Here is a 14602-nt window from a genome sequence, read left to right as displayed (position 1 = left end):
TCCTTTAAAGGGAGGGGCCAGTGATCCTGTTAATAAAGCTAATAAGAGGTGAGAGAATGGATTTTAAAGATGGTCAGCGCTCCTTTAAAGGGAGGGGCCAGTGATCCTGTTAATAAAGCTAATAAGAGGTGAGAGAATGGATTTTAAAGATGGTCAGCGCTCCTTTAAAGGGAGGGGCCAGTGATCATGTTAATAAAGCTAATAAGAGGTGAGAGAATGGATTTTAAAGATGGTCAGCGCTCCTTTAAAGGGAGGGGCCAGTGATCATGTTAATAAAGCTAATAAGAGGTGAGAGAATGGATTTTAAAGATGGTCAGCGCTCCTTTAAAGGGAGGGGCCAGTGATCATGTTAATAAAGCTAATAAGAGGTGAGAGAATGGATTTTAAAGATGGTCAGCGCTCCTTTAAAGGGAGGGGCCAGTGATACTGTTAATAAAGCTAATAAGAGGTGAGAGAATGGATTTTAAAGATGGTCAGCGCTCCTTTAAAGGGAGGGGCCAGTGATACTGTTAATAAAGCTAATAAGAGGTGAGAGAATGGATTTTAAAGATGGTCAGGGCTCCTTATAAAGGGAGGAGCCAGTGACTTTGTTAATAAAGCTAACAAGAGGTGAGAGAAATTCTATATAGAGGGTGATACAAAACTTTTAGCCTGTGTGTGTGTGTGTGTGTGTGTATGTATATATATATATATATATAACAGTATTTCAGTAATTCCTATAATACAATACCACCAGAAACATGAAACTTCAATTATTTCATTTAATAAACTTATTAAAAAAAAAAAAAAAAAAAAAAAAAAAAACTTCCTTTTTTTTTTTGTTACAAAAAAAATCATTATCATCATTACTTTAGAACATCATCCTGAATTTTACTGAAGGAAACGTTCCAGTTAATGCCCTCAGCAATCACTTCTGTGGTGAAATCGGGTTACAGAGCCAACAAGAAGAATCACAGGGCTGGGAATCGGACTCCTGTTGCACAGCAGTGTCACCCAGTCCAGGTTTTACTACCAGCTTGATCAGCCCCCAGTGTTTTAACAAGCTCAGTCTTGATTCAGCTCCCAGTGAAAGCAGGTAACAAGCTCAGCGGTGTCTGATTATTAAACTCCTAGTGAAACCAGGACTGGATCACACTGCTGTGCAGCGGGAGCCTGATTATTAAACTCCTAGTGAAAGCAGGACTGGATCACACTGCTGTGCAGCGGGAGCCTGATTATTAAACTCCTAGTGAAAGCAGGACTGGATCACACCGCTGTGCAGCGGGAGTCTGATTCCCAGACCTGCTCGCGTATATCTCCAGTTAGGTTTCAAATGACGTTGAAAGAAATGTGACTTTTTTTTTCTTCTTTTTCTTTTTCAAACGTTGCTGTATTAGTTTAAGAAAGCCACTTTGAGATCATTTCACTGACACATTTTGTCCACCCCACCATCTCCTTTGTCTATCTACAGCTACTTTTTGCACCCAGAATTTTGGGGGGGGGGGGGGGGGGGGGGAATATGATATGAAGATAATTTAGATCTTTTATTTAACATCATATAACCCAACAAACTACAAAACAATATCGCAAAAAAAAAAAAAGAAAGGCTAACAGAAGCCATAATCGCAGCACAGTAAGTATTTCATGATAGATTTAGAAACGTTACATTTTTTAAAATTATTCAGCAGCTTTCACTGGACTCTATGAAGCTGAGGGAGTTCATTCTATATAGAGGGGGTGTAATTCAATATGTTAACAAGGGAACATTATTCAGCAGCTTTCACTGGACTCTATGAAGCTGAGGGAGTTCATTCTATATAGAGGGGGTGCAATTCAATATGTTAACAAGGGAACATTATTCAGCAGCTTTCACTGGACTCTATGAAGCTGAGGGAGTTCATTCTATATAGAGGGGGTGCAATTCAATATGTTAACAAGGGAACATTATTCAGCAGCTTTCACTGGACTCTATGAAGCTGAGGGAGTTCATTCTATATAGAGGGGGTGCAATTCAATATGTTAACAAGGGAACATTATTCAGCAGCTTTCACTGGACTCTATGAAGCTGAGGGAGTTCATTCTATATAGAGGGGGTGCAATTCAATATGATAACAAGGGAACATTATTCAGCAGCTTTCACTGGACTCTATGAAGCTGAGGGAGTTCATTCTATATAGAGGGGGTGTAATTCAATATGTTAACAAGGGAACATTATTCAGCAGCTTTCACTGGACTCTATGAAGCTGAGGGAGTTCATTCTATATAGAGGGGGTGCAATTCAATATGTTAACAAGGGAACATTATTCAGCAGCTTTCACTGGACTCTGTGAAGCTGAGGGAGTTCATTCTATATAGAGGGGGTGCAATTCAATATGTTAACAAGGGAACATTATTCAGCAGCTTTCACTGGACTCTGTGAAGCTGAGGGAGTTCATTCTATATAGAGGGTGTGTGATTCAATATGTTAAGAACATACGCTATGATAAGGTTAATCAACGTCCATGGTAAATATTTATTTTTTATCTGTGACTTGTTGGCAAAATCTCTATCTTAGTTGCAGACCTCTGCTGGATAACTCTAGAATTAACCAATTTAGGGGGGCTGGATAAATAAACTGTAGAAGTAAACAGTATCTGAATTAATAATAATAATAATAATAATAATAATAATAATAATAATAATAATAAAATAGCATTCTATGTAAAACCAGGTACAGCCTCTAATGTGTTACATATTAACTGCTGTCTTAATAAATAAATAAATACAAGAATACAGTTCTCTCTTGACATCACACCCATAAAACCAGCTATTATTGCTAAGATTATAAGACCTGCTTTGGGAAAGGTCAAAGTTCTGTTTGCCGATGCCGGAACTCGCTTCAGTGCTAGCGTGACTCCGTCTGCACTCAGAGGAGAGTTAAAACTATAAACAGGTTAGTAGGGGAAATGAACCCTCTAGGTCCCTCGGGCTGGGTGGACCGTCCCTTTCTCCAGAAGGCTCAGGGTCTTATTGTGGTCACCCAGAGGCTACTGCAACACGCTGGTGAGATGCCTTTGATCAGTAAAACCGTTTGCTCATTCTAAAAGGTGATCAGCTAGCTAGTCAAGGATTTCAGCACATTTAGTCAGCAAGGGGTCTGTCCGGGATAAAAACAAAGGCAATAATTGACTCCAGTTGTATAGCAGTGTGATCCAGTCCTGGTTTCACTAGGAGTTTAATAATCAGACTCCCGCTGCACAGCAGTGTGATCCAGTCCTGGTTTCACTAGGAGTTTAATAATCAGACACACCTGAGCTTGTTAGCTAGACACACTGGGGTCTGATCAAGCTGGTAGTAAAACCTGGACTGGGTGACACTGCTGGGCAATAGGAGTCTGATTCCCAGCCCTGTCCAGTCACTATTTCACCAGTATGCATGGGATTTCTGCCTCTGGCTATCTTCTGAAAAACTTGCTCCCAGATCAATGTAAATTATATTTCACTGCTAGCTGTTGTTACTGGTTACAAACGTTGGCTTCTGATCTCTCGCATCGTTAAATCATAGCATGAAAACCGAAATATAAAAAAAAAAAAAGAAAAACGTTTCTGGAAGTCTTTGATCAGCGTCCTCGAAGATCTTGCGGAGGAGTCACTGAACTGTCACTGTGATGTAGAGACACCTCGAAAACCCTGCAGGATTGGGGGGTCTCCAGGACCAGGGTCACCCCTCAGTGCTATATAAACCCCCATTCGTTAATCAAATTCCCCTGGCGTTTACAAGCACTCTGAGGGCATCTGGGTTCTATTGTTCCAGTACTAGGAAACGTATCTCGCTTTGCAGAGGGATTCCTAACTGCTAACTAATTCTGCTTTGTAAAATCAAATGAAAGCTGCTGAATAATGTTCCCTTGTTAACATATTGAATCACACACCCTCTATATAGAATGAACTCCCTCAGCTTCATAGAGTCCAGTGAAAGCTGCTGAATAATGTTCCCTTGTTAACATATTGAATTGCACCCCCTCTATATAGAATGAACTCCCTCAGCTTCATAGAGTCCAGTGAAAGCTGCTGAATAATGTTCCCTTGTTAACATATTGAATCACACACCCTCTATATAGAATGAACTCCCTCCGCTTCATAGAGTCCAGTGAAAGCTGCTGAATAATGTTCCCTTGTTAACATGTTGAATTGCACCCCCTCTATATAGAATGAACTCACTCAGCTTCATAGAGTCCAGTGAAAGCTGCTGAATAATGTTCCCTTGTTAACATATTGAATTGCACCCCCTCTATATAGAATGAACTCCCTCAGCTTCATAGAGTCCAGTGAAAGCTGCTGAATAATGTTCCCTTGTTAACATATTGAATTGCACCCCCTCTATATAGAATGAACTCACTCAGCTTCATAGAGTCCAGTGAAAGCTGCTGAATAATGTTCCCTTGTTAACATATTGAATTGCACCCCCTCTATATAGAATGAACTCCCTCAGCTTCATAGAGTCCAGTGAAAGCTGCTGAATAATGTTCCCTTGTTAACATATTGAATTGCACCCCCTCTATATAGAATGAACTCCCTCAGCTTCATAGAGTCCAGTGAAAGCTGCTGAATAATGTTCCCTTGTTAACATATTGAATTCACACCATTTGAAAAATGTCTCATTTTAAAATCGAACATGAAAAACTGTACCATTATGGCTTCCAGCAGAATGTTTTGCAATCATTTTTAAATAAAGTTAAATAAAAAGATCTAAATTGTGGTCATATATTTATTATTTGTTTTTTTTGTTTTTTTAATTATGTGTTTCAATCCTGAAATTCTTGGTGTTACTTTTGGCCCCAGCTGGAGATAGAGAGAGAGAGAGAGAGAGAGAGAGAGAGAGAGAGAGAGAGAGAGAGAGAGAGAGAGAAAGGGAGAGAGAAAGAGGAAGAGAGAGAGGGTGAGAGAGAGGGAGCGAGAAAGAGACAAAGAGAGAAAGAGAGAGAGAGGGAGCAAGAGAGACAGAGAGAGAGAAAGAGAGAGGGAGCAAGAGAGACAGAGAGAGAAAGAGAGATAGAGTGGGAGAGGGAGCGAGAGACACAGAGAGAGAGCAAGAGAGAGGAGTTGATTGGGCCAGCAGAGAAAGGCAACACTGCCACAGTATTTGAATGAAATTAGGACGACAGTTTACCATCTGGCAGTTCATGAGAACACAAAATTACCAGGGGGTCCCAGAAATGACTGAAGACACCATAAAAACAAAAACCACCCAAAAAAAAAAATCATTTATAAAAAAAAACTTTAAAAAAGCCAGCGCTAAACAGCAGGTTACGACTCTGCCTTGACCCGAGACAGCCCGGGGAGCCCTCCCAGGTCCGCTGAGGCTCCGGGGCCGATCCCCGTCGCAGAGAGGGGGGTTCCCAAGCCTTCCTCCGCTGGGTGCCTGCTCTCGTGAACCTTCTGATGGTGCCGGAGGTTGGACTTGCTGGAGAAGCACTTGCCGCAGAGGGTGCAGGAGAAGGGCTTCTCCTTGGTGTGGACCCTGCGGTGGCAGATCAGCTGGGTGGAGACGCGGAAGGCTTTGCCGCAGTCTTGGCACTGGTACCTCCTGGGCTCCGTGTGAATCCGCCTGTGGTTCTTCAGTGCCATGAGGTTGGAGAACTCCTTCTGGCAAACGACGCACGAGTACGAGCCCGTCTTGTGGCTGTTCTTGTGGTTGAGCAAGGAGCCCGCGTGGCGGTAAGTCTTGCCACAATGCTCGCAGGCGTGGGGCTTGTCCCCGCCGTGCGTTTCCTGGTGCTCCCGGAGGTCCTCCAGAGTCCGATGAAAGCTCCCGCACTTGTCGCACTCCAAGGCGGGGGGCTCCTCGGCGACTCCCGGGTCTTTCCGGCTGCCCCCCGGCTCCGCGCCTGGGGTCCCCTCTTCCTCCGGCCCCCGCGCCCCTCCTCTTCTCCCGCCCCGCCTCTTCTGGAAGAAGTAGTTCGAAGGCTTGGTCTTGTGCAGGGACAGGTGGTGGGCGAAGTTGGCCTTGCTGGCGAAGCCGCGGCCGCAGGGGGCGCAGAAGAAGGGCCGCTCCTTCGTGTGGACCCGGCGGTGACTCAGGAGGTGCGAGGAGACCCGAAAGGCTTTGCCGCAGTCCAGGCACTTGTAGCGTCTCGCCTCGGAGTGGATGCGGTGATGGTTCTTCAAGGCCAGCAGGTTGGAGAACTGCTTGAGGCACACGGCGCAGCGGTAGACGCCCGTGGTGTGGGTGTTCCGGTGGTTCAGGAGGGAGCCGGCATGCCTGTAAGTGCGGCCGCACTGATCGCACCTGAACGGGCGCTCGTCCCTTCGGCCGCCGACGGGAGACCCTCGGGTCGGACCCTCTTCTCCTTCCCGGGGGGTTTCAGGGGCTCTCTCCCTTTTGCTCCCCCCTTTTTGATTCGCCCCGAATCCACAGCTGTGACGCCTCAAACTCCTGCCGCTCGGGAATCCTTTGCCGCACCCCTGGCACCGGTGCGGGACGTCCCCCACGTGCAGCTTCTGGTGGTCCTGGAGGGCGCTGGAGAGCCGGAACGCTTTGCCGCACTCCGGGCACAGGTAGGGCTTCTTCTGGGTGTGGATGCGAAGGTGGTTCTTCATGGCCATGGGGTTGGAGAACATCTTCTGGCAGACGATGCACTCGAAGGTGCCGGTTTTGTGCGTGTTTTTATGGTTGAGGAGGCTGCCGGCGTGGCGGTAGGTGCGATGGCAGACATCACAGCGGAAGGGCCTGTCATCCGGGCCGCGGGACGAAGCTGTCGCGCCCTCGTTCGGGCCAGACCCCGGACGCTCGTCCGGGGAAGGGAAGGCCAGCCCGTAATTTGCGCACGCCGAAGAATCTTCTTCTTCCTCCTCCTCATTCTTCTTCTTCTTCTTCTTCTTCTTCTTCTTGGGCGTGACGTCTAACGCGTTTTCCGAAGTCGGCGGCGTGTTTCTCTGCTTCCTCGCCCTGCCAGTCTGCCGTGGGGCTCTACCAACTTTTCCGCAAGGGTGACCAGAAAGCTGCTTCTTCCCGCGGAAGGCTTTCCCACAATCCGGGCAGCGATGCTTCTTCACGCCAAAGTGGACTCGCAGATGGTTCTTCATTGCAAGCTGGTTGGGGTAAGTGTTGTTGCAGACGGCGCAGTAATACTGACCAACCTGATGGGACTTCTTATGGTTGACCAGACTGCCGGCGTGCCTGTAAGTCCTGCCGCACTGACCGCAGCAGTACGGCCGCTCCACAGAGCCTTTTGCCCGCCCCGCCTCAGAATCCGACCGCCTTTTACCCCTAAGCCTGACCTGGGCTGGGGCGAGTTGCGGGCTGTTGGTTTTGAGCTGTTCCTCACCAGCAGAAGGCTTGCTAGCATTTGTGGATCGGGCTTCCTTCCCCTGGTGGATTTCGCTGCCATAGCCCAGATTCCCAAGGTTATTTTCCACCCAGCTGTCAGTCAAGGCCGAGCCTGGGTAACCCCGTTCTGGGAGGGGCAGCGGCTTGCCGTTGGAGGGGCCATTGCTGGCTTGCATGAGCTGCTGCAGCTGGTTGCTGAGGTGCTTGGTTTGCTGTTTGCTTTCCAGGTGCATCCTCTGATGATTGACCAGCTGCTTCTGTAGCTTGAAGGCTTTGCCACACTCCAAGCACTTGTGTCTGTCAACAAGAACGGAAAGAGAGAGATCAGGGGTGTCAGAAGCGGGCAGTATCGACACTGCAGGGATGGGAATCGGACTCCTATTGCACAGCAGTGTCACCCAGTCCAGGTTTTACTACCAGCTTGATCAGCCCCCAGTGTGTCTAGGTAACAAGCTCAGGTGTGTCTGATTATTAAACCTAGTGAAACCAGGACTGGATCACACTGCTGTGCAATGGGAGTCTCATTCCCATCCCTGCACTGTGAATCATTTAGCTAAAGGAATGTACACAAATACCAACACACACACACACACACACACACACACACACACACAATTAATAGCAACTCAGGACCAGGGAAGAGATTAAGGATTCAGAAGTCCTAGTATTTCTAGTACAGGAGATTTCAGAATCAGTGGTGGTATTGCTTCACAATTTACAATGCTTCACCACACTTTCACAGGGCTATATTACTTTGCTGTGCTTTCGTAGTGAGAAAGTTTTACAAGGGTTAGTTTACCGTGGTTTGTTTATTTAATGTTTACCATACAGTCAGGAGAGCGCATACCTCTGTACCAGACCTCTCTGTGTTTTACAATGCTTCCCTATGCTTTACCAGACCTCTCTGTGCTTTACAATGCTTCCCTATGCTTTACCAGACCTCTCTGTGCTTTACAATGCTTCCCTATGCTTTACCAGACCTCTCTGTGCTTTACAATGCTTCCCTATGCTTTACCAGACCTCTCTGTGCTTTACAATGCTTCCCTATGCTTTACCAGACCTCTCTGTGCTTTACAATGCTTCCCTATGCTTTACCAGACCTCTCTGTGCTTTACAATGCTTCCCTATGCTTTACTTGGGTTTTATTACACTTGGCTGTGCTTTTACTGCGAGAAACTTTTATAAAAAAAAGGTAAAAAAGAAAGCATTTTGCTTGCAAAGCCTTGCCCGGCAGTTTCGTTCTGCTCGACTTACCGCTTGACATCAAAGTGGACCCTCTGGTGGTTTTTCAGAGCCAGGAGGTTGTAGAAACGTTTCTGACACACGAAGCAGCGGAACACCCCGGTCTTGTGGGACTTCTTGTGGTTGAGGAGGCTGCCCGCGTGACGGTACGCGCGCCCGCACTGCTCGCACCGATAGGGCCTGGCATCCGCGTCCGGACCCCCGGCGGGGTCTTCCGAATTCAGGGTACGCGGCGGGTCGCTCGGGAACGCGCCGGAACCCGGCTGGCCGGCACAGCGATGACTCTCCAGCTCCCGGTAATTCCCATAGACGACAGCGCCGCATTCTCCGCAGATGTGGCTCTTGTCCTCGCCTTCGTTTTCCTCACCCTCTTTGGAAAGGGCCTCGTCTTCGGAAAGGCTCCGGGGCGCGTCCGCCCTCAGGAAATCCGGGAAAGGGCTCTCGTGCCTCGTCAGCTGGTGCCGGGTGAAATCGGCTTCGTTCAGAAAGCTCTCGCCGCACGTGCTGCATATCTGGAGGTTGCTCTCCTCCTCCTCCTCCTCCTCCTCCTCCTCCTCCAGAAGGCCCCCGGATGTGTCGGGTTCCGGGAAGCACAGGGAGGAGTGGCCCCGCCTCGGAGAGTCCTTCGCTGGGTGCGTGTGGAAGCGCAGGTGGCTCTTGAGGGCAGACAGGCTGGAGTAACGGTTCCCGCAAACGGAACACTGGCACACCTCCGACAGCAGCTCCCCGCGTTCGCAGAGCTCCCCCTCGCCTGCGCTTTCCTCCGCTTCTAAGCTTTTCTGGGAAGGGGATTTCTTTCTCCTCCTGGAACCGGCCAGACCGTTCCTCTCCCCCCGACCCAAGTCTTCGCCCGGGGTCCCGTTCTGGCCAGGGCACCGGTGGCTTTTGATGCCCGCAATGTCGGCGTACGTCTCCCCGCAGTCCGCGCACATGTGCCTGTCTGCTTGAAGATGGGCATCTGTCATCAGCTCTTCCACCTCTTCTTCCTTTGGGACGCCGTTTTCGAGATGCCCAGATCCCTCGAAGTCATTCTCCGCTCCCAGCGGCTCGCCGGGCCCTCCTTCTGTCTGGCAGCCACTCGGGGGCGCCAGGGCGCTGAAGTGAGACACCAAGTGCCCCTTCTGCTCCAGCTCGTTCTCGAAGCCCTGGAAGCCAATGTCGCCACTGTACGAGTTCTCCTGGCCCCCCAGGTCTCGGCAGTCCACTGGTTCGTTGGACAGCCAGTCCGGCAGGTCTAAACCGCCACTGCTGAAGCTCAGAGAAGGGGGCTTGGATCTGTGAATCCGGAGGTGGCCTTTCAAGGCAGCCAGATTGAGGCACTGCTTCCTGCAGATCGTGCACTGATAGACGCCGGTCTGGTGCGACCTCTTGTGGTTGACGAGGCTCCCAGCGTGCCGGTAGCTTTTTCCACACTCCTGACACCTAAACCTGCGTTCGCCCTCGACCGTAACGGGGTCCCGGGCTTTAGCTTGGACAACGGGGTTTTCAGCGTTCCGGTTGTTTTCGGTTTTGATCCAGTCCGTCTGGGGGTCTAGTCTGGGCGTTGTTCCTTTCTCCGCTACCTCCTCCTTCACCTCCTCCTGCTCCGCCACTCCGGAGTCGTGGGTCAGGTAGTGATCTTTAAGGCGTTCCAGGTCGGAGTAACATTCCCCGCAGAAGGCGCAGACGTACGCCAGCCCGCTCGGAGGTTCCTTGTCCCCTGAATCGGCTGTCGCTCCAAAGGGCGCGCTTTCAGGGGGCGGGCGACCGCTTTCCCCTTCGTCGTACGGATAAGAGGAGGAGACGCTGCCGCTTTCCTCTCGGGATCCGTCGGGGTGGCCCAGGGCCAGGGAAGAGCTGTTGTGAAGGACGATGTGATCTTCGAACTCGGACTCGCTCGCGAAAGCCACCTGGCAGAGGTGGCAGAAATTGGATCTCTCGCCATTGTTGCTGCCGCTATGCGACGGGTCGGAGTCCTCGAAGGACCGGCTGGGTTTGGATTTGGAGTGAATGCGCACGTGGCTGTTGCAAGCGGCCAAGTTGTTGAACTGCTTGAAACAGACGCGGCATTCGAAAGCCCCCAGCTGGTGCGACTTCTTGTGGTTGATCAGGCTCCCGTGGTGACGGTACGTCTTCTCGCACTGGACGCATTTAAACGGGCGGTCCTCCGAGCTCAGGGGCTCTGGGCAGGGTTCGGAAACTTTCCCCCTGGTCTTTCCTGGGCAGGCTCTCAGAGGAGTCGAGGTATTGCTCTCCGTGGGCCGAAAGCTATTAAGGTTCTCCATGAGCGCTTGGCCCGGCAGTTCGTTCCCGACGCTAGCCTCGAGGTTTCCTCCCCCGCGCCGGGGATCCGAGACGCACACACCCGGCTGCTGAAATCCGTCGGAAGCCTCCTGTCCGTCCAGGAGCCCGCCGGGATTCCCGCTTTCCAAACCGGAGGTGCCGGGATGCTGGAGTTCGCCGTGACCGGGAACGGCGTCTTCGTGGCACTTCTGGTGGACGGCCAGCTGAGACGCCAGCCTGAAAATCTTACCGCAAAGCTGGCAGTGCAGCCCTGTGGTGTGCAGACGCTGGTGGTTGCGAAGTGCCAAGGGGTTGCTGAGTTCCTTGCCGCAGACAGTGCAGCTGTACAGGCCCACCTCGTGGGTCTTGCGGTGATTCACTAGGCTGCCAGCGTGCCGGTAACCCCGGCCGCACTCGCTGCACTTAAACCTCCTCTCGTCGTTCGGCAGGCAGTGGCTCTCCGCGTGCTCCAAAAGATCAGGCCAACTGGGGCAGACCTCGTCGCACTGCTTGCACAGGAAGCCGTCTTGCCCTTCTCGATCCTGCATGGTCTTAAATAGTTTTTTGTTTTTTTTAATAAATAAATTTTAAAAGAATTTGAGAGGGGGGGAGGGAAAGGGGGGGGGTGTGGTTCTGTGGGAAAACTCGGTGTTGTAGCGTTTGTTTATTCAGCTCTCCTCTTTTTTTTTTCCCCGCCGCCTTGCAAAAAGGTTTAAGACTTTGCTTTAGTGGCGGTTTAGCTCAAAAGGGTTTTTTTTTCTTCTCCCCTTTTCCCAGGGAACGAAGGCAAAGCATGGCATGGTATACTCGGAGTTCGGGTGCTAAGGCATTTCCAGGGCGTTGACTGATCTGTGGAGAAAGGAAAAAAATAAAAAATAAGTTTTGCATCACCCTCTATACACAGAATGAATTCCTTTTGCTTCGTAAAGTCGAATGTAAACCTGCTGAATGTTCCCTTGTTAACATATTGAATTCCACCCCCTCTATATAGAATGAACTCCCTCAGCTTCATAGAGTCCAGTGAAAGCTGCTGAATAATGTTCCCTTGTTAACATATTGAATTGCACCCCCTCTATATAGAATGAACTCCCTCAGCTTCATAGAGTCCAGTGAAAGCTGCTGAATAATGTTCCCTTGTTAACATATTGAATTGCACCCCCTCTATATAGAATGAACTCCCTCAGCTTCATAGAGTCCAGTGAAAGCTGCTGAATAATGTTCCCTTGTTAACATATTGAATTGCACCCCCTCTATATAGAATGAACTCCCTCAGCTTCATAGAGTCCAGTGAAAGCTGCTGAATAATGTTCCCTTGTTAACATATTGAATTGCACCCCCTCTATATAGAATGAACTCCCTCAGCTTCATAGAGTCCAGTGAAAGCTGCTGAATAATGTTCCCTTGTTAACATATTGAATTCCACCCCCTCTATATAGAATGAACTCCCTCAGCTTCATAGAGTCCAGTGAAAGCTGCTGAATAATGTTCCCTTGTTAACATATTGAATTGCACCCCCTCTATATAGAATGAACTCCCTCAGCTTCATAGAGTCCAGTGAAAGCTGCTGAATAATGTTCCCTTGTTAACATATTGAATTGCACCCCCTCTATATAGAATGAACTCCCTCAGCTTCATAGAGTCCAGTGAAAGCTGCTGAATAATGTTCCCTTGTTAACATATTGAATTGCACCCCCTCTATATAGAATGAACTCCCTCAGCTTCATAGAGTCCAGTGAAAGCTGCTGAATAATGTTCCCTTGTTAACATATTGAATTCCACCCCCTCTATATAGAATGAACTCCCTCAGCTTCATAGAGTCCAGTGAAAGCTGCTGAATAATGTTCCCTTGTTAACATATTGAATTGCACCCCCTCTATATAGAATGAACTCCCTCAGCTTCATAGAGTCCAGTGAAAGCTGCTGAATAATGTTCCCTTGTTAACATATTGAATTGCACCCGCTCTATATAGAATGAACTCCCTCAGCTTCATAGAGTCCAGTGAAAGCTGCTGAATAATGTCTCCTGTGGTAACTCCCCTGCACACACACACACACACGCAAGTGCTCGGCTACAGTTTTGAGCAAAACAGCATTTTTCGGACTGCTTCTCTTGCAGTGTTTCCAGTGCAAACACACACATGCGGTCAAACCTGAACTGCTCGCTTGCTATTACCAAAATATTCAGGAGCGTTTTAAGCATTTGCCCAGAGCTGCCACCCCCCCCTCCCCTCCCCTCCCCGCTGTGAGTCTTGCGAGTCGCTGCGAGTGAGGAATCTTAGGGTAGCTTCTTACTCGTGTGAGAATCTGAAGCAGGAGTTTGCAATATTGGTCGTGGAGAGTGGGTGTCCCTCCTGGTCCCCCCCACCATCCAACTCCAGCCCCTTTGGGTACCCACCAATTGTTTCCCAGGTCGGGGGTTTGGGGTACCCCCAATTCCCAAATCCACCCCCAGCCCCAACCAACTTAATCAGACCAATTAAGCTCCTAATAAGCACTTAATTTGGCCAAGTTAAGTAATTTAGGGTAAGGCTGAAACATAAACCAGGAGGGACCATGCCCCCCCCCTTTCTAAAGTTATGATTCACCCATTAATGCTGGTAGGGTTTAATGTTACACTTCTAGTCAGCATTCAGTTAAACTGGACAACGCTGCTGTGAAGATGTGTGAACACACACACACACACACACACACACACACAACCTAAAGCAAATCGCACGTTGTTAAATTAAATTCGTCGATAATAACATTTACATGTTATTATATACATCATGTCCCGTCGGGGTCCCTGGGTTTAAAACCGCTGTTTTAAGTAACGGCGCACAAAAATTAGGGCAACGCTAACACAAACAAACATTACACTTTTTAATTGACCCCATGGAACCGTTCATATAAATTAATATGATTATTTTAGGTTGGAAAAAAAAAAGCGTGCAATGTAATTATATTAAACCCCCATCTCTACAAACCCACGTGTAGCTTTTGTTTGTTTGTTTTTTTTTAATTTTATATAACTTGCAGCGAAAATAAATAATCGATTGCAGTTCGTGTGCCTGTGTTCAATACAGAGGAGAAACACACACAGGGGGGGTTTTTGTTTGTCTGTTAGCAAATGCTTACAGCAACAAATCTCACAAAGTAACGATCATTCAGTAAAATAATCCAGCCAGGCAGCACGCAACTCCGTGCAATGGTTTAGTCTGCATTATTATTAGCATTATTATTTATTATTAAAACGTACTTTTAATGCCTCACTAACGTTTCTTCCTCTCCTCTCCCTCCTCCTCCTCCTCCCTCGGTTTTGTGGCCTTGCTTGCTTGCTTGCTTGCCTGTGTGTGTTTTGTTTTTGTTTGTTTGTTTGTTTGTCTGTTTTTGAGAACGCACCGAAAATAAAAAATAAACAAATACATCTTTCGCGTTTCAAAAAACGCATTTATTTACATAAAAAAAAAACACGCGATTTCTCATTTAAATTTGTTTTAGTTTTTTGTTTGTTTTTTTTTTTGGTTTGGTTTTTGTTGTTCTGTTGAGTTTCTTTTCTGAAGTGTGCGTGTTTGTATACGGTATATAATATATAATATAGATTATAGCGTATATAATATATAATATACACACAAATACAAGAACAAAACCGGCGGATCCGATCAAGATAACTGAACTCACCCAACGATGCGTCTGCACCGGATCGCTGTTATTTTAAGCAGCCAGGCTATGCCGGCTTCCTTCGAGGGTTGATTGAATTGTTTTTAGTTTTGTATTTTAATTATTTGTTTTTTTGGAAGAATCCGGACCCCCGATTTTTTTTTATTTTTTT

The 14602-nt window shown here is 48.1% G+C and overlaps 1 protein-coding gene across 1 annotated transcript in view; it reads right to left on the bottom strand.

Moving 5' to 3' along the window:
• Positions 1 to 14602, bottom strand: part of znf646 (zinc finger protein 646) — a 22624-nt gene extending 8022 nt beyond the window's left edge. The window contains exons 1-3 of the mRNA XM_041238747.1: positions 14452 to 14602; positions 8542 to 11640; positions 5269 to 7584 (exon numbers count right to left, since the gene is read on the bottom strand). Of these exons, the coding sequence (XP_041094681.1) occupies positions 5269 to 7584; positions 8542 to 11339 (5114 nt within the window). The 5' untranslated portion in view covers positions 11340 to 11640; positions 14452 to 14602. The remainder of the gene's footprint in view (positions 1 to 5268; positions 7585 to 8541; positions 11641 to 14451) is intronic.

Source organism: Polyodon spathula, chromosome 50, assembly GCF_017654505.1.
Source record: "Polyodon spathula isolate WHYD16114869_AA chromosome 50, ASM1765450v1, whole genome shotgun sequence".
NCBI classification, from domain to species: Eukaryota; Metazoa; Chordata; class Actinopteri; order Acipenseriformes; family Polyodontidae; genus Polyodon; species Polyodon spathula.
Note: the sequence above shows the minus strand (reverse complement) of the source record. Positions and strands in the feature narration are given on the sequence as shown.